The 19,950-nt window shown below is 39.1% G+C and overlaps 1 protein-coding gene across 3 annotated transcripts in view; it reads right to left on the reverse strand.

Annotated features, from left to right (window-relative positions):
- Nucleotides 1–995: 995 nt before the first annotated feature.
- Nucleotides 996–19,950, reverse strand: part of PRKG2 (protein kinase cGMP-dependent 2) — a 30,358-nt gene continuing 11,403 nt past the window's right edge. For 2 of the 3 annotated variants that reach the window (XM_080399749.1, XM_080399751.1), the window contains 17 exons: nucleotides 19,452–19,618; nucleotides 17,616–17,729; nucleotides 14,721–14,826; nucleotides 13,501–13,564; nucleotides 12,075–12,152; nucleotides 10,939–11,033; nucleotides 10,066–10,134; nucleotides 8,619–8,717; nucleotides 7,590–7,740; nucleotides 6,167–6,303; nucleotides 5,916–6,005; nucleotides 5,526–5,667; nucleotides 4,631–4,794; nucleotides 3,824–3,946; nucleotides 2,870–2,932; nucleotides 1,964–2,030; nucleotides 996–1,130 (listed from right to left, as the gene is read on the reverse strand). In XM_080399749.1, the coding sequence (XP_080255875.1) occupies nucleotides 1,035–1,130; nucleotides 1,964–2,030; nucleotides 2,870–2,932; nucleotides 3,824–3,946; nucleotides 4,631–4,794; nucleotides 5,526–5,667; nucleotides 5,916–6,005; nucleotides 6,167–6,303; nucleotides 7,590–7,740; nucleotides 8,619–8,717; nucleotides 10,066–10,134; nucleotides 10,939–11,033; nucleotides 12,075–12,152; nucleotides 13,501–13,564; nucleotides 14,721–14,826; nucleotides 17,616–17,729; nucleotides 19,452–19,618 (1,825 nt within the window). In that variant the 3' untranslated portion in view covers nucleotides 996–1,034. The remainder of the gene's footprint in view (nucleotides 1,131–1,963; nucleotides 2,031–2,869; nucleotides 2,933–3,823; nucleotides 3,947–4,630; nucleotides 4,795–5,525; nucleotides 5,668–5,915; nucleotides 6,006–6,166; nucleotides 6,304–7,589; nucleotides 7,741–8,618; nucleotides 8,718–10,065; nucleotides 10,135–10,938; nucleotides 11,034–12,074; nucleotides 12,153–13,500; nucleotides 13,565–14,720; nucleotides 14,827–17,615; nucleotides 17,730–19,451; nucleotides 19,619–19,950) is intronic. The other variant, XM_080399750.1, reaches the window with a different exon arrangement.

A 19,950-nucleotide genomic window follows, 5' to 3' on the forward strand; every position in this document is an offset into this window, starting at 1 on the left:
TCTCCCCTCCTATATAAGCAGAACTCGTGTATATCAACAAGGTATCTGATGAAATACGATTTGAACTGGTAAGTTCATATCTAGTGATACCACCTGGAACATTGAAATGGGTGGGAGTTTTAGCACTGATGTGAACAGATGCAGCCTTTCAGTAAAATACCAATGAAAGCAATCTGAAAATATACTTGAAGCAAAAAATATGATTCTGTACTTACATTTTTTTCCCCTGCAAGGTAAATGCTTTTTGTCCTCTTTTTTATCCATCTATTTTATCTTTCCACTATGTAAAAGCAAAATATTTTAAGAAAAGGACATGACGCTTTGAAGCAGTACAGCAAATACATACCACAGTCTGCTTCTCCAGGCAACTTGTATTATGTATATACATTGTTTCTTACTGGATTTTCATTTGACCTGTTATACCCTGTTCCACATATACAACCTGTGCAAAACTAGACTGACAGAGAGGCAGCTTCCACAGTGATACCCTGTTTCCTGCAGCATCAGATCAAATCAACCTTTCAGTAAAAGTCTCTTTTGTACACGCTTCTAGATCAAGGTAATACTGGCTATTATGAGAAAAAGTGAAACACACAGCAGACTGAAGATAAAGTGGAAAATAAATGCCTATAGTGTCAGCTGTTGACAAATGTCACTGAGTTATTGGGTCTTCAATACTCATCCTCTCTGTTCAAAATAAAAACATGGCAACCTTATTAATATCAAAATACTAGCTAGTGATGTTTCCAACAGCAAGACCATACATCCGATCCCTAGTGTCTGAAAATGTTCATAGAGACATTATCAAAACCCCTTCAGGTTACATCTGCTGATGGAATGCATGCTCTTGTAATAGAGATGCACACATCTTGGTGCATTATCCAAACAAGTTCTGGTTGCTGTACTGTCTTCTGTCCTTTAAGGAACACTGTGTTTGTCACAAACCTTGCGTAATTTGATTTTAAGCAGGAAAAGAGAGCAGGTTTAGGATTGATGCCTATGAGTCTCTATGAATGTCCTGGAAGAAAAAAGTATCAGAAATCCTTGTCCCAGCCTGAAAGTTCATCTGGAGGGGTTCCCTCTTCAGGTGGATAGCTGTCAAAGTAGCTGTAATCAGTTGGTCCAGATAACTAGGACATTAAAAACACAAACAAATGGTTGTTTCAGAAGGTACCTTTTGAAAATAGTCTCCATTTATTATGCATCATTTTTATTGCTACCAGTGGAGGAATGAAAGGCTAGCACGATATGGATTACTTCTTTCAATGTTCATTATGTTCTTTCCTTGTTCATTAAAAGACAAACCACCAGTAATTAAAATGTAAAACAGAACAATGGCATTAGCCTCCTTATATGAAAACACTCCCCAAATACTATAAAATCCTAGATTTCACCCAAAGCCCTACAAAGTCAGTAAAAACCTGGGCCACACTGTGTACAATGTTGATTCAAATTCGTTTAAGACCAAATCTACACTCATGGGGTAGCTACTCAAAGCAGAACTCAGAATTATTTTTTGTTTCAAACTGAATCCAAGAGAGTTCAAATTCTTTACCCTTAATCTTTTTTCATTTTAGGGCAGAGAAATGGGCTGTTAAAAACAGAAAGCCTGTTCAAGGATGTGCTGTAACTCAATAGTAAGAGAATACAGGAATTTATACTCCACACAGTAATGTGAACAGTGCATCTTAATAATGTGCTCATTACCAAGGAAAATACATTTTTTCAGTATTCATTTCTGACTGAACACCATTTATTCTACTAATGGTGAAAATCTAATGCAAAGTACACAGGCAGTATAATATTTCCATTATTAAGTTATGTATTACTTGCAGTCTCTCTTTCATTCTGTTTTCACCAATTCAAATGCATCTTTGGGAAATTTCACTCTTGTCCTGTTTCATTGTAGTCAAGCACCTTTGTATTAGTAAAGCACTACAATAGCAAAAGTCAAATTCAATACCTCTCTTTTTAAAGGTGATGCTAATTTCCTCACTTTCAGACCATCCCAGTTAAAACCACTCAACCACCTGATAAAAAGAAATGAGAGACAGACAGGGAGAGACCAAGAGAGAAAGCCAGGCTGTTTTCTGTCATTATACTATTAACAGCTGAAAAACATGTGAACAAGGGCTGTAAGACATTTTTTCATGACGACCTCTGTCCGTGTGACAACACAGCAGTTAGAAGGAGGAACCCTGAGCCTGTCATTGCCATACAAGGGAGCAGTAGCAGGGGGAGCTTCAGGACTACCAGACACATTGCATCGCCTCCGCGTAGAAGTGTCCAAGTGACAGGCAGGTTAATACATGCATAAGCACAGTCATGCAAAGATGTGTGTGTCCCCTTGGAATCCCATCTTCTTTGAACCACATGAGAAAAGGGAGACAAGCAGAAAACCCAAAGCACTTCTTTTTCCAAGCACAAACCGCTGGGCTTAGATAAAAAGAAAAAGCAGGAAATATTTAATCCACAGAGGACTTTCTTCATCAGAAGAAAGAGGACAAAACCCTAATATTGCTTTGGAGCTCTTAACTACCATTCTTAAAAAATGACTGTTTAAGGGGAGGTCTGAAAGGCAGATGCTGAACTGGCATTGATTTCTTGAGAATCGAATTTAACTCGTACATTAGCAACCTGTGACGAAACCAGTAAACAACAGGATGTTTCTAGATAATCTTGCTGAGGATTTATGTTTATATTGTTGCTTGCTATAGTTGCAAATATACTCAATAGCAACAGAGATCTCCCTTATGCAATCTGCCTTGAAGTGCCTGGAGTTTTATGGGTTTACTGGACCAGGTTCTAAAATACTAAGATTATTTTCAAATTAAAACCCGATTTCTTACTGGCAGTCTCCTTCACTTACCTGTGCTTCTTGATGTCATTAATTCCATTCCTCAGATTGCCTAATCTTTCTGTAGGGTTTTGCCTTAAAAAAGAGAAAAAGAATAAGGATGAGAATTTTTAAAATATTCTTTTTTTTTTCAAAGAGTATTTATAGGTCTAACTGCTTCCAGTTATCGGTTATACAGGGATGGAGCTTGCATACATCATGTGGTCTTATAAGGAGGCGTGATGAGGTGTTACTGTTCCTTTCTTTTGAGGACAGCAAAACCCTTCCAGGAAGCCAAACCAGTGTCACTGCTGCGAGAAGCAGCAGAGGGAAATCAACTGGTTGAATTTTAGTTGCACACCAATTTTTTTCTTGGCCACAGGTCTGGGTAGTAGTTACAAAAGGAGGCAGATCAAAATTTGCAGCTACAAAGATCCTTTCAATCCTACTGCACAAACATGAACTAATGAAATCCCACTGGCACTGGGAGGTTCCAAGTCAGCAGTGTCACCAGGCAGCGGCTGTGCATGTCATTGTGCACTAATGCTTCTGAGTTGTGCCGGTCCTTTTGAAATACCGCTTTTTTGCACATTTTCAAGTGGCCTTAAGGCAGTCTGTAGGTGCCCTATGCTTTCGCTAGGAGCTATGTGCCTAAGTAATTTTGGAAGCATTTTTTAAAACACTGCACTTCATAATAAAATTAAATTATTTAGCTCTTTCCTCAGCCCACACTTAGTAAGTTTTCCCTAACATTCAGAAAAAATTCACAGCTACAGAGAACGCCCAGAGCCTGCATTTGTAGATGGTACCTCTGCAGACTCAGAGGTGTGACACACACTCAGAGGCGTGCATGTGTCCTGAATATAATCAGAACAGACCATGCTAGGCATAACAATTTTAAATTGTCTGGAATTCAACACTCTAGTCTGGATCTTAAGTAGCTACATCTACCTACACCCAGGCTTTGCCACAAACTGCCCCTCCTACCTGCAGAGTCTGCGGATCAAATCCTCAGGCCGCCTTGTTATTATTTTAGGAAAATCCAGCTTTTCAATGCCTTTGAGAATCAAATTATATGTCATCATTTGATCAGCTCCAGAGAATGGTGGGCTAGAAAAAGAAAGCAATGCTGATAAATGGACTGGCTGGCAAGAGCAGATGTGTCCATTTCTTATCAAAGCAAATATTTGAGAACATGGAAAACCCCCCACTTTCCTCGTTTCACAGCCTTTCAGTCTGTTTAAGATACTAGAAAGGTTTGAAGCTGAGAAGCTAGCTACCTGTAGGAACCAGGGAAAACGCATGATCATACGTGTCCCTCTAAGCTAGCTCTGCCTCCAGCCTAACTCAGTGAAGCTTCCTTGTACTACCACTGAGCATACACAAAGAGTTGTCACGAAGTATGCACGGAGGTAAAGAACAGGGACTGCTTACAGTTCACCCACCCCACTGTATCCTGTCACCCACTAAAGGGCAAAAGAACAGTCTGTTGTCAGCTGTGCCTCAGGGAACATCACCATCAGTTAAAGGAGCTCTACACCAGCCACTCAGAGCCGGTATCTGGCCCTTTCCATGGATGGATAAACCAGAATCGAAAATGTGGCCCACACTTTGTCTATGGCATTTCTGAAATGGTGGAAGATAAGACATGCACAAGAGGCAAAAATCAGTACTGTTTTGCAAGTCATTCCTGTTTACTGACGGGAAAACCCCCCAAACTGTTTATTTTAAAAATAACGTTGAAAATGTTTCTAAAACCAAGCAAAGTAAGGACTTGGAGTAGGAAGCACTCACCTGCCAGTAAGGAGTTCATACACAAGAATCCCGAGGGACCAAAAATCCACACTGAAGTCATGACCTTTACTCAGAATGACTTCAGGAGCAACATACTCAGGGGTTCCACAAAACGTCCAGGTTTTCTGCCCTGATCCAATCTTCTTTGCAAATCCAAAATCAACCTGATCAAAATCAACATATGATGCATAATGCAAAGCATTTAGCACTGGGAAGCCTTAAGGTCTTAACTGCTTCCTCAACTCCTGCAAAGATCTCAGAGTTGCCAATTTACAGCTAAAACAATTACACAGTGGTGTCGTGAAGGAGAAAGTATTAATTCCACTGGATTACCAAATGTTATAGAACAGGGCCATTTATTTTCCTTTTGGACAGAACAACCATGCTTTCCTTGAGGGCACAATATTTACAGCCTATGGAAAATGGTGGATTGCTCATTGTCCTCAGAGTGGGTATTTCAAGCGCTTTGAAGGGTATTATCTTTGCACTTTTCATGGTCACAGTCAAGTATGGCAGGAGCTCTTTATTGTGTTCCCTCTCTACAGAGATAATGTGAACCTGTGATCGTGTGAGGCTGGACAGGGAGGTAATTCTGCACCTGAGGAATGTGGTTCCTACCTTTACATTAAGATTGGCTGCTGGGAGAAATTATTTTTGCTACCTGTGCTGTGGCAAGAGCTCCCCAGAGGCTGTAAATCCTGGGTCTGTCTGTGGCTTGTAATGCCTTTGTTTCTCAGTGTGCAACGAGTAGCCTGTCCTCTTTTCTACTAAGCATAAGGGTTATTAAACTCTGGGATTCTGGTACTATAATTACATGCTGCCTATTTATCTCCCCCCTGCAAGGAAACAGGATACAGGCACAAAAGGATAATGTTATAAAAGGATTACATCTTACCAGTTTTATATATCCTTCAGCATCCAAAATTAAATTTTCTGGCTTCAAGTCTCTGTAGACAATTCCTATGTGATGTAGATAGTCAAAAGCCTCTGTCACACACCCAACACAGAACTTGGTAGTGGCTTCATCAAAGCTGCCTCTGTAACAAAAATCACTATCCTTGCAGACATTAACTTCTAAAACTGCCTTGCTTATTAACCAGATAACATATAACACCCAGAATATTGACAACTTTTTTGCACTGACATTCAGTACATCACTCATACGGTTGAAAACTGAACCAAACGTCTTTTCATGGGCCAGCCCTTGAGTAGAAAACCTTCTCAGCAGACATATGGAGCTGACTGGTGATTTTAAAGGACAAAGTTCTGCTTCATTTGCTGTTACCTGTCTCTCAGCAAGCTCCACAATTCCCCTCCAAGGCAAGCCTCCAGTAGCATGTATACATACTTACTATCTTTGAATGTGCGATATAGTCTGCGGAGACAAACAGCAGCAATTTAGGAAAAGCAAAATAAAATACAAGACTTGCAATGTATTTTCTCCAGAATTCATATATGCCAAACCTCATTATAATAATGCTGTCCAGTGGGTCAACTGGGGGTCGATTTTCCAGGAAACCTTTATGGTCAACTTACTTTACAATGAATGGAGAACATATCTGCTCAAGGATCTTCTTCTCAGAATAGATATGCTCTTGTTGTTTGGTGTCCACTACGTGTTTCTTCTTTATACACTTCATAGCAAAAGCCATGTTCTCATTTTTCACTTTAACCTGGGAATAAAAATGATGAGTTCTGCTAGCCAAAGAAAGGACATTTTACCAGTGTGTTCTTAAGACATACACTGATACCCATCTTTTTCAACACAGCACAGGACTGAAATTGATGACTGTCATGAGGGACAAATTCCAGATTTTCTGCAGAACTGTTCTGTATGATTTTAAGTCAAGCATCAGATCTTTTTAGTGTCCCAGTCCTCATTTGTAAAATGAAAAGAAACATTCCCTGTGTTCATTTTATGTATACAAAATGGCAGCAGTTTGGATAGGTACTCCATGTTACAACGAGTTTATACCACAATGGGTCCTAATTTCAATTTAAGATTTCTAAAGACTAGCATAATACAAAAGAACAAAAAGCAGAGGCAGTTTATGAAGAACAGTTTTGCATTTCACTGGATTATTATCCAATATGCAATAAAAAGATGGAAGTTAAAACAGGGCTTCCAGGAAACCAAGGAAGCAGCTATGGGTGTTCTACAGCTGGCTGAGAATTCAGTTTTCAGCTTATTGTTCAGGTGATGCTGTACAACATCCAAGCTGGCAGTCAACCAGTGTGGAAATTTGTTTTGTGAAGCATGAATTGGAATAAAACAATTGATGGTCTAACTACTGTAGTGGATTATTGACTTCACTAAAATCACATAGTCTCCTTTAATTTACCATTACCTTCAGCAGCCTGCACAAGAAGCCTTCACATCTTTTTTCAGATGTTTGCTACTCAGCCAGAGGAGAGCGGAATTTAAGACTTTAGTCTAATGAGGCTCTTTGCATCCCAGAAACACAGCTGCTCATGCTACTGAATATGACTCAAAAGGGACATTACAAGTTGTTGGAAATATCAGAGTCAACACAGATCAGAGCTAGATCATACTGGTTATAGTTGCTGTGGGGCATACCGAAGCAGTTCTAGCAACACAGACTATGTGATGCTGGAGATTAGTTTAGATCCAGGCAGCATCTTGGGAAAAGGCCTACAATTCAGGGAACACAATGCAGGTAGGCACATCTGTAAACTCCACATGGATAAACAGATTAATATATGTCTAGTGACCAGGAAGATATTTCTTAACAGCAGGAGATAAAGGCACACAAGAATGGATTTTTTTCTTTGAATATCCAAGCTCTGAAAATATTTTTTAACTATGCATTACTTTATATAGAATTACCTCTGCGTGAGAGGCACAAGCATGCAGAATATTAAAATCTTTCATATTCAGCAGTTAAATCAATCATCTGAGACACAGAACTACTTGAGTATGTTTAAAACAAACTCTTACAAGCTCAACCCTTCCGAACCCACCAACACCCAGAGTTGTGACAACTTCTAAATTCTGGAATGGGGAAGGAGGGAACTGGGATACTTTCTCCTTCAGCTCTATCATCTCCAAAGACACCTCTTTGGTCAACTGTCCACAGAAGGATCTTCCTCTGCATTAAGGAAATTAACATTGGTTAGTGCTTTCCTTGCCAGCAAACTGTATCACAGTACTCTGATATCCCTATAAAAAAGTTAAAGAAAAGCCTTCTTATTTCCTAACAGAATCTTTATATTATGCAGAAGCACCTTCTTTCTGGATATCCTATGGAAGTAAATTAAAAGTGAAATACTACTGAAATTCAGTGAGTATAATCAATGGTATTTTTACCAAGAGCTGATCCATGATGAGGTTACTTATTATGCAGTCAGCTGCAAAACTTTAGGCACTCCAAGTTGGAGAACCAATTTCTGAAGGGGCTGTGTACCATTTCCAGTAGCATGTTCAGAAATAAAAATGCAGCTATTTTTCTAAACAGGAAAACATACTCTGCTAATCTTCCAATAGTGCTTAGGCTGAAATCAGTCAGATAAAGTAATAATGCAGTTCACAGCTAAAAGCAAACTCTTTAATAGTAGCAGTGCTACACTGAAACATTCAAAATAAACTGTTTCTTTTGTACAGTTATACAGTTTCATTAACTCAATTAGGGGTTAAAGTTGGCTTTAGGGGTTTTACCAGTCAAAGAATTTACCACCAGAACCCAAAAAAATTATATGAGCACACTTTCCCTGCTTTTCTATGCTCAGTTTTCTTGGGATAGAGTGAATTCTTGGTTGCAAGTCAATATACTGAGATTCTATGTAATTTTTGTTTCAGAAAAAAAATCCTTGGACTCCATAAGCATATCCAGACAGTTTTATTATAGTGATTGCTATCATTTCTAGGGGCCCATCTCCATTAACTACCACCCATGATTTCACTTACATATCTATCACCCTTTTTTATGATTACCTACTGAAGATGTGCCTAACAAATGATCCAACTTACTTTGCATGTCGCTTTTCATCAGCCTGCGCCAGATTAGCCACGTAACCTTCGAGGTAAGTTTGAAGCTCCTCGTAAGTTCCAACAGTTTGGTTAAATGTCCTAAAAACATGAATGAAATGGTATAAACTACTCGGCGTACAATGGAAAGAGAAAGAAACCATTATTTGTGCTGCTGCACCAAGGCTTTACATTGTCTCTAAGTCATGACCCAGACTGAGCTTTACACTATCGCTTTGAGAGTACAAATTTTAAGAGCTTTGGAGAAGCAGTAACCAGCTGAAGTACCAGACTTTGTTTGCCAGAGGGTAGGGGGACATGGTGCCTGACCTGGTCAGGTCATTTCATGTTATGTTTAAATAAAGTACACCTGGCCTGCTCCAAATTGTTTCCCAAGTGCACTATGGCTATTAAGTGTGGTTCCACCATGCCTATCACAGGAACCAGCTTGGCATGAGTCCAGGCTATCAGTCCTTCTGTCCCAAAGAACAGAGTCCTTGGTACGCAGTGCCAAAGCGATTGAGACCACTTTTCCTGTTTCACAGGTAAGCAACAGCACTGTGGAAAGAACAGACTTAGAAAAGACTATGTCAGTTGGAAGGGACCTACAACAATCATCCAGTCCAAGTGCCTGACCACTTCAGGGCTGACCAAAAGTTAAAGCACGTTATTAAAGGCATTGTTCAAACGCCTCTGAAACACTGACAGGCCTGGGGCATCGCCCACCCCCCCAGGAAGCCTGTTCCAGTGTTTGACCATGCTCTCAGTAAAGAAATGCTTCCCAATGTCTGGTCTAAACCTCCTCAGATGCAGCTTCGAACCATTCCCACATGTCCTGTCACTGGATCCCAGGGAGAAATGCTCAGCACCTCCCTCTCCACTTCCCCTCCTCAGGAAGCTGGAGAGGGCAATGAGGTCACCCCTCAGCTTCCTTTGCTCCAAAGTGGACAAACCCAAAGTCCTCAGCTGTTCCTCACAGGACATGTCTTCAGCCCTTCCACCAGCTGCGTTACCCTCTTCTGGATGCGCTCAAGTACCTTCACATCCGTGTCAGATTGTCAATAGCAAAAGGAGGTCTGAAGGAGACAGTGGGCTGATACTTACTGAAGATGGCCAGCTGACTGATAGGGATGGAGGTAGAGGAGGGACACACAGGGGATTTTCTTGTTCCCTGAGCCAATGAATAGCAATAAATATGAAACATCACCACCACAAAGAGAGAAAGAAAAGAGTAACTGAACTACTCTTAAGCTTCTGTGCTCCTGCAGCTTCTGTCAGCCTCTCTTTAGGTCTTTGTCTAAAGCATGCTTTTAGCTCAGGGTATTTTTAGCATAACCACTCGTGCACTTAAGAAAACATTGCAATTGTGCCTACAGTGAAGTCACATATTACTGTTAACCTACTGAAAAGAGGATGTAAATCTTTCATTACACTGTAGCGTTGTACTTACTCTCTGTCTATAACGAGGCACTCCACGTCGTATTCATCTGCAATAACGTTTGCGGATCTGACATCATCACTAAGAATTGAAACAGATTAGAAGAATTCAGAAGCATATCAATATCCGCAAAGCACCTCACACTGTACTAATGGAGGGTCACAGCTGCTATAGGTGAAACTCCTTGAAGGCCTCTGCAGCCTGTATCTGGACTAATATTGCTGAACCAAACACAAAATTATAGCATTTTACTAGTCATTATTATTGCCTAGCACAGTATTTTTTCCAGTTTCAATAGGGTTTTGATCCTGACTTCCTTTAGCAACCTTCCAAGAAACTAGGATGAAACATAATTAGCATTTCATCAGGATTTGCTACTTATTTCTGAAATGATCCTCAGGTAGAAAATATTCCAGAGGCCAAACAATCCCTACCCACCCCATAAACATGTGTTATATGAACTATTTGGCTCACAGGTCGTATCTGGTGTGCACTTGTTTTCCCTGTTTCTTACTGTCATGGGCACTGGCACAGAAACAACAGTTAAGTCCAGTAATGATGGAACTTATCCATGCTAGGAGTCATACAGAGCCTGACACCATTCTTCATCACAGCTTTTACTGAAATATAAACAATAAGCAACAATACAGAGAGGGCCAGCGCTTGGTTTTTTCAATGAAAACCAAGGGTAGATGACAGTATATACTTTCAAATTCTTTCTGCAAAAACCAAAACATTATGACTAATTCAGCCATTGCCTGCATCTGCTGACTTTACAATCAAAACAAAGATTATATTCAAAACAGCTGTGAGTTGTATAATCCAACACATAGCGATAGGTCAACTGAAATACTATACATTGTGAATCAGACAATGCAGACTAACCTAATGAGAGCCTTTTCTCCAAAGTAATCTCCTTTTTGTAGATTTTTAATCAGCTGAGGCTGTGAGTGATCTGCAGTACTCTGGGTAACTATCACCTGGAAAATACAGGAACCAAAATTTAGCAAGGTAGAGTTTCAAAGTATTGCATGGTTTCCCATTCTTTTCTGTCTATTTCATAAATGTCTTAAACTCATAATGCTGCAGAAAGAGTTATAAATACATGTAATTTTACTCCCTCCTCTGAAAGATCGAAACCATTAGACATTCCCTGACACTTCCGATTTTTGCCGAGATGGAAAAATGAATATGTTCATTAATGCCCACCCCCCAACATTTCCCCCCTCACACCTTTTAAAACAGAGCAAAATAAATGGCATTCTAATGAAAAACTGAAAAATACTTCGTGTGCAGGCATCAAATGAGCTGTCTTCTCAGCTAAACAGATAGCCTCCAGAAACATTAACTAACATCTCCCCCCTCATGAAACCGCTTTCACAGTAGCACACATTCTGCTGCTGCCCACACCCTTTAGCAAAAAACAAACCAGAATATCTTCAGACATAGACACATTTTGGAAACTTGAAACCCCTAGGGAAGTTTATTGAAGAAAATTCTCCTGATTTGGTTCTTTAGAGTCCTGTGTCAGCCTCCAATGTAACAGCTGAATGGTAAAAGCTGCTGCTTTACTCCTCTGGGACTAACAAATGAAAGGAATAGACCCTGAGTCACCAAGAAAGCCATTCTCCATTAAACCTAGGACTCCATTATTTCTTAGATATTTCACAAGCCTATGTTTTGCCCATCAGATATTGAAACATCCAGGAGAAGACATAGGATCAAACCTCATTTACAAAAAAAATTGACTTTATATCTCTACTACAGTGTCAAGAGGCTTCAGGACATACCTTAATTACACTGCAATTAGAACAGTATAACACGGGTTCATTGTGAATGAAAATTAGGCTCCCTAAGTCTCCAGAATGCTGCTTCAGGCTTTTATCACAGTACTGTGAACTTAACAGCATCCTCAAAAACTCTCTGCACAGATTTTACTGAAGACCACATCCCTCAAAGTAGCTTTTGAAATACAGGTGTTTTTATATGTTACTTTATAAGTTAGATTTATTATACCTTACCTTTCCTTTTGCTATTATGAAGAAGGTATTTCCCTCTTCTCCTTCCCGAATAACATAATCTCCCTTGTCATAGTACTCCTGTTGGGGGGCAGGGGGCCACGGAGAGAGACAATATTGACCAATACATCATTAGCCTCTTTGAAAATTCTGATAACTATGCAGAGTTCTTAACACATCTGGGTGTTCAATTGATGTTTAACTTCCTATCTCCTGCATATGTTGCACTCCATAATAATATGCAAGCATTCTACTATATAAGGCATGGTGGCCAATCTGTAATGTATTTTAATGCAGCAATGCATTATTTGTTAAAAAAAAATATTAACACTGGTATCATCCCTATGAAGCAGGGAGAAATGAGGTAGAAAAAAAAATCAAAAGCTCTTAAAAGAGTTCTAAATCAAAATCCCATTTCCATAAGTCATTTTGGGCTTGGCACCTCAGTGGGAATGCCCAAATCATCAATTGCAAGCCACCAAAGCACCAACTTCTCTGTGTCTGCTAAGGAACCCTGCCTTTATTACCTCATTGTTCAACTTTCAATCAAGCATTTTTTCCATGTTAACCTTCAGCTTTGTGATCTGTTCCTCAGAAATAACCATCTTTTCTTCCTTTCTCCAAGCATTTCCTAAAAGTTCTCCATTGCCAGGAATCCCACAAAAAAAAAGACTCGCTACTTAGGATACTGTGTGCTAAGGCCATTTGCTGTTTTGCATAATCGGCACCATGATCTGTCTCCTCATCCCCTTGTGCTATGGCCATCACTCTACCTGCCTCTTCCAACTTGTTGGGACCCAGGCTGTTTCCTGAGGAACATTTGTTCTCCATCTGCAGAACTCTTCCAAGACTGGAGTTCCTACAGACTTTCCCTATACAAAAAAGGATTGTTACCACTGCTTTTGGAAAGTGTCACAGCTATGACTATATACCAAGCCTTTACCTCCAAAGGCTGCTGGCAGGTGAGCCCTAAGACACAGATGTTTCGATGGTTTTGTATGTTGAAGTCCTAAGGCCTTTTTTCCCTTATATTTTGCAGTGTTATGTAGTCCAAGGCATATGAAAGTATTACATATCCACATTGCAAACAGGTAAAGCGTGATTACAAAAAAAAAAAAAAAAAAAAATCAGAGACTTGGACAGCAACTTTGTGCTTAATCTATTTTAATAAAGGCTAGATTATAGATCCTCTTATCTACTTGCTTGACCTACTTGCTTGACTCCTTTGATGCCAAAAGTGTAACTTATGCCACTAAATGTTATTATTTGCTGCCAGTCTGGAATTCCACTCTGACCACTCCAAAAAAACTGCCATGTTAAAAAAAAGCTTAGTTGTTTTTTCGGTGTTTTGGTTTTGTACTTATTTATTCATCTTTATTATTTTGAAAGCTTACTGAATACTATTTAGAAAAACTTAACAGTATCTTACCACCTCCAGGCAGTCCATGATCTTGGTTAATTTATCTTCAGGTAAGTTTTTGAGCAGGGACACACTTCCAGAAAAGAGGAGGGGGGGAGGGGGAAGTAGTTATCATTAACACTTTTTTCATGATCTCTTCTCATCCATACATTTGTACAACCACATTTTACAACTAGCTAAACTTTGTAAGGTTCAAACATTCTCACCTTGTTCCTTAGATAAATTGAATTCGCACAACTTGCAGCTTAGAAATGTGGGAAATGTTGGTCAGTTTGTAAATCAACTTTGTATTTCAGCAGGGGAAAAAACTCTAGCGGGTACATGGCCTAATTTCAAAATTCAGTCATATAGAAGCCATTAACTGCAAACCCAAGACATTACAGTAGTCCAATAATGTATTTTCAAATGCACTGCAGAGACTTCAGTATTACTTGGACAGCCATTAAAAGAGACTCCAACTACAGTGATGACTTGATGAACTTGCTGGTAAGAATGAAAAAACTTCCCATCCGGAGCACTTGGACTTGTACAAGTTAGGAAATCATAGAGGTCTCTAGCTGCTCAGGCTCAGCAAAGAAGTATTTATAGAATCAAAGATGGAGATGGATGCAAAAATACACAGGACATTCTATGCATGGCCAGGCTTGAGATCTAAATTTGAAGCTGTAACAGAATGGTCATTCTTTGTTAAAGACAGAAAAATAGGAAATCAGCTAACTATGGTTTGGAACCTCTAATTTGACCTTGTTCCCAAGGAAAAGCACTGTACAGCTCTCAGTGTTCCCTGCAGGAGAGAGCATTGTTGTACTCTGCAGATTTCCTAGTAATTTATGTTGGAATTAGTTCATAAACTGAGATGTGCAGTTCTCATATTCAAGTCTCCAAGGGATGAGGAATATTCCTTAATCTACTCCAGCAGCAAATTAACTTCTAGTTGGAGGATTTATTTAACATATTGTTTTAACATCTAGCCATGTAATCCTTCCTATATATTTGTTCCATTACTTGAAAGCATTCAAGCACCTATCACTGTTTCCTAACGTAATACAGGAGAAAAACAATCAAAATGGGAAAAATAGTTTTGTGAATCCTAAAAAACCCAAGAGGTAAATATTCAGGCTTTTGAGGATCTTTGCATTGAGTGCCTCTCCCTCTCTCTAAGACAGGTGCAGTATTGCTGTGCACCTTAGGAGCAGCCCAAACCAGTATTAGAAATGCGTTATTTTTACCTTCTAAGGAAGTTTCTGTATTGCTCTTGTCTTGTTTGTGCGGTCACTCTCATGATATTTTGAAACACTTCTCTGTCCAGCGCCCATGTTTTAACATTGGTGATCGCTTTAAGAAAACAACAAAATCAACAATATTTCTGTATGATTTGATGGAAGATATTACAGTATCAGGTCACGGTACAAGACAGACCAGCTCTTTCAAAGTGTCCAAGGCCAGACTTTAAAATATCCAGCACTTTCTGCAGTCAGACTTTTAAAAGGATTCAGCTCCCACTTAAACAATGCTCACTAAAGTAAGACATAGCTTTCCAAATGGTTCCTCGACAGAACACTTTCCATGCAACTCTGCAGGCTGAGTAACTTTGAAATCCTAGCCACAAACGGGGCTGAACGCTCGTGAAGATCTACTCCTCATTGTGAGCAGTCATTGCACTCAAAGGCTGCAATGTAATCAGCAAAGGAGCTGATTTCAAAGAAACAAAAACTTGGCTGAAGTTTTCCAAAATCTATGAGGTAAATGTTGAATACTATGGCTTGGATCCATCTCTAATTCAGATTACATGCAAATGTTTGTGAGAGAAATAACAGAGGTCAATAAATACATTTTACTTCATTTAATCCTGTGATCCTCAGACAGTTTTCCTCCAGTGTAGCCATTTTATAAGAGAATAAAGTGTAATCAAAACATTAATGATTATCTTTCAAAAGGTAATCGAAATATTAGTACAGTTAGTATTTATAAGATTCACCATCAAAGGTGCAAACCACTAAGCAGCCTCTGTGTGCAATCAATGACACAGCAGAACACACTGCACTTCTTATTTTTTTAAGCAAAATAAGGTGATTCTATTTAATTTAATCTCTTCTTCTAAAAGATGCTACACTATATTCAGCATTTTTCCTTCTGTCATAAGAAGGAACAAAACTGTTTTCTCTGGGATAAAGGAAAGCTACAGAAAAAATTACAGCAATTTATTTCCTCGATTTATTATAAACATAGAATCAGTTTTGCAGGAAAACAACCTGCCAGGTTTAGAATCACGCAGTCATTGGTCTTTGTACTTAAACCTGATATACACATATGCTCTTAACTGCCATTTATCAAATTAGCTCAAAAAATATTTTTGGATGCTGGAAGGAAGAACAAAGGTATTGCTTTGGTTTTGTTTTCTCCTAAATAACACTTTTCGGTTTACTTTGCATGAAGAAAATATGGCAAGTATCCAAACTATCGCGATGCTTTTCCTGTACCTTGCACCTTAACCAAATAAAGCAATTATATAGCTAGGAAAAAAAGCTTGTAATCTTAAAGATGAGACAGAGAAATTCAGAAACATAGGAGTAAATCATGTTCCCAGTTTCAAATACAGCTACTGCATGTAAAGATGCTGCTGGGTAGCAGCAGCCTTTGAAATGCTGTCTGGCTTAAGACCTTCACTTGTCAGTTTTCAAAGGCCGCAGGTAAAGGAAATCACTAGATCGAGCATCAAGAAGGGGTTTTCACATATGTATTTACTAGTCATGCTCAGTTATGGCATTGTACTGCTCTTCCTCTACAAGCAGCAGCACAAGAAAGCTATTGGGAGTGGGGAGGGTTTCCGCAGTGATTTTAAGCATTCAGACACCTTTTCTTGTCCGTAATCGGATGATTCTTGTCCTATCACAAAACCAATTAATGTTAACAAAGGTCTAAAGCAGCATGACATCCTACTATGCAGAAATACTATAACACTAATACTATACACCAGGCAAAAAAGAAAAATAGGGAAGTAGAACAGTGTGCCAGTGAAAAAAATAATCACATTATCGATGCAGTTCTGTTTATCAAGCAGCAACAAAAATAGATTACATGTAATAACTTCCATCTGCACATCTAGCAATGATTAAGTGCTTAAACTGGGTGCAGGAAGAAAGACCAGAAGCTTTTGAAGCAAACAACTCATTTTATTGCATTTGCTCCTTTTTCATGAACTCTTCGTACTTACTAGTGGTTCAAAGTTCCTGCAGATTTAGACAGGAACAGAAATTAGCCTGCAGACATAAGTAATACTTACAGAATGGTGGAAAGTGGAAAAATGGTTAATTTAATCCTATTTGGTCACTTACTGGTCTGTCACAGAATAATTACGGCAGGTTAAAAAAGGAATTAAGGGGTATTTGACAAATGAATTCTGAGTCTTATGCAGGAATAGGGATATTTGTATCAGAGCAACACTAAACTCTATCCTGGTCAGCTGGTAAACATAAACCAAGAGCCAGTGTTTGCCTCAGAGAAGCAGCACGTCTCACCTAGAAGTTTCATCTCTCCCACATTTGAGATCAAACTCAGAGCTTCTCCTGAGTACCAGTCGCAAATGCCAAGTGCAAATGGATCTTGGCAAGACTCAGTAGCTTAATGACATCGAACTAAAAGAAGTACAAAAGCAACTAATTTCTACATATTTTATTTCCTCTTGAATTATGCTTTACCTGCTCTATTAAAAATGCCATGGTTTAATATCTTTCCAAACTCCCTGTAATTTCAGCCTCAGGGTTATGTTTGACAAGAACATAAGAGCCAAAGGACCATTGCTGCTACTAAATCGTTCAACATTAAAACATAATCCTTCCTTACACAGTTAGTTTAGTCCAGGTGTGGCTAACCAGCATACTTTGGAGATGCCTAATTTTTTATCAAAAGTCATGCTACAGATGGAATTATATTCATGGTATAGCATTATTAGAGTTCCCAAGCAGAAAGAATTCAAGGAATGAAATGTGAGCTTACTGTAGATAATCAGGACATGCATACATCTATTAAATGAAAACTTCACAGAAAATCTGGATATAACAGGGACCTCACAAAAGTATATAGTTTTCATTTTGAGCAATGTTGTTATAATAAACCTTAGGTACCTTTCACAGAGGCTGTCCGTGTGCAGTTGTATAAAATGGCTAGTTCACCAAATGCTGTCCAGGCAGGTATTGAAGAGAGTAGTTTATTCTGTTGAAAGACTTCCAGACTGCCCTCTGTCAAAAATCATCATGATAACAGGTATTAAAACTGAGCTCAACTGCACAGAGTGAGGGGAAAACACATCAATATATTTCTGGCTTTGCACTACCTGGAGCACAGGAATGGGAGCAACGACGCAAACAGTGCTTTGAAACACATGTTAAACCAGTAGAGATTATTTTTTTTCCTCTCCCCAAATGTCTTGCTCATCTACAAATCTGGTCTGGAAGGGAAGGAAAGCTGAGAAAAACTTATCAACACTAAAAAGGCCATGGAAAAGTGCTGTTTTAAATCCCGATGGGATAAATCTTTTCTACAGCAAACTGTCAGTACTGGTTCAGATGGTGTGATGTAGACAAGCAAGTCTTAAAATAATGATCACAGGAGAAATTACTCATAAGGTTTGTTTGTTCATATACATGTTTATGTATTTATGTGCAGAATGCAAAGGAGAAGGCAGACAAATGAAAAGCACATTGAATCTTCCTTTAAGAAATTGTCCTTGAGCCTTACTATGAACCTAGCAAAAGTCAAAGCAAATCTGAATTTCTTCATGGGTTATGGCCCCAAAGAGCCCTCCCCTAAACATGTTCAGAAAGTTTGTCCGTCTTCTCTCAAAGACACCTACTGACTCCTCAAAAAAGGTCTAATGTGCCAGAAAAATTTCCAGGTGCACAACTTCTTCCTCATATTTAATCTGTTTTTCAAAATATTTTCATTTTGCCTAGCAAGAATATAGCTACCCCATTGCAAATCTGACTCCCTCTTTCTCCCTGCACCATCTATGTTAACCTAACACAGCTACCATCAATTTTTCAAACTAACCCATCCATATGAAGCCAGAAATCAGAAGATGTGCTTTCCAATCTATACCAGCATGCTCCTGGCTTAAATATTCCTGCCCTAACAGAACATACTCTTTACAGCACGAACTCTGATTTATATGAGCCTCTGAGCCTTCTAATTGTCCAGAACTGATGAAGTATGCAAATTAATCACAAATACTATTTTTTTTTTTTTTATAGTGAGATGATGAAAGAGAGTCTTGCTGCTAGGAGCAACTTTCAGTTGTTCCTAAAACTTGGGCTCCACTATGGCTGATCTGAGATTTGAGTGTAAGCACAGTAGCAATCAGTGCAGATGAATGGATGACTGCAGTGAGATTACTTCAGACCTGTCGGCATTATTTTAGGAAAGTCTTCTTATCCTACAGCTTGTTTTTTGTTTTGTTGTATTGTGAGTTTTTTCCAGGAAAAAGCAGCAGCTGTTTTTTTTAACAAAAAAAATCTAAGCTTTGAGATTGGTAAACTCAGACTTCATCTCTCAGTTTCCCATACACAGAAAACTGGTATAAGCTCTCATGAATGTTGAAAAGTAAGTTTTATTTCAGAAGTGGCTGCACTGTTGAGCAGGTTTCTGTATTTTAAATTATACCTCCTCTTCCTTCAGAGAAGAAAGGGTTGGCTATACCTACAACAGAAAAGATTTGCTGGCCTCTAGGCTTTCAGAAATGGAAGAGGTCACACAATAGCATTAAATCAAGGTTCAAGTTTCTAAGGTGCTTTTTGTTGCTCTCACTGTTTCAAAAAGTCACAGGTAAAACGTGCATTGCCCTCAGCAGGGCCAGCATAAATGATTTAAGAGCACAAACATCATCATTGTGGTTTCCTGCAAAGAATTCTAAATTACTTTCCTGTTTCTTGTGCTTGTGCATTGTATGAGTAAGCAGTATTCACCTTTGAGCACAAAAATGTGATTGCCCGGCTCTCCCTGTCTGATGACATAGCTCCCTTGCTGGAAAGTCCTTTCATACATACATTCCACCATATCCCGGATCTGGTGAGGCTCCAGTCTCTTCAAGAACTGATTTTTATTCAGGGCATCCGTGATAAGCTTCTTCTCACTGGTTTCAAATAAAAAACCAAAGTTTAAAAGATGTGGCATGGTTGGGGTATATCATTCACCAGGTATTCATTCCTCTCAGGATGCTCCCTCTCAATTCTAACACATTTGTGACCAGTACCACTAACAAACGTTACAATTCTTGCAGTTAATACACATCCCATTAGCTGTGCCATGCTATGGCCTCTTTCTTCCTGTGTGACCCTGCCTGCAGAAAGCATCAGGTCAGATGTAAAAAGGCCCCCAGTAGAAGACATGCTCCCCAGAAAGTGTTGCACTGCTTCTCACCACATTCTTTCCCCATTGCACAACTAAGGTATATAGCCTTGCTTA

Source organism: Falco punctatus (assembly GCF_963210335.1).
Source record: "Falco punctatus genome assembly, chromosome: 1".
NCBI lineage: Eukaryota > Metazoa > Chordata > Aves > Falconiformes > Falconidae > Falco > Falco punctatus.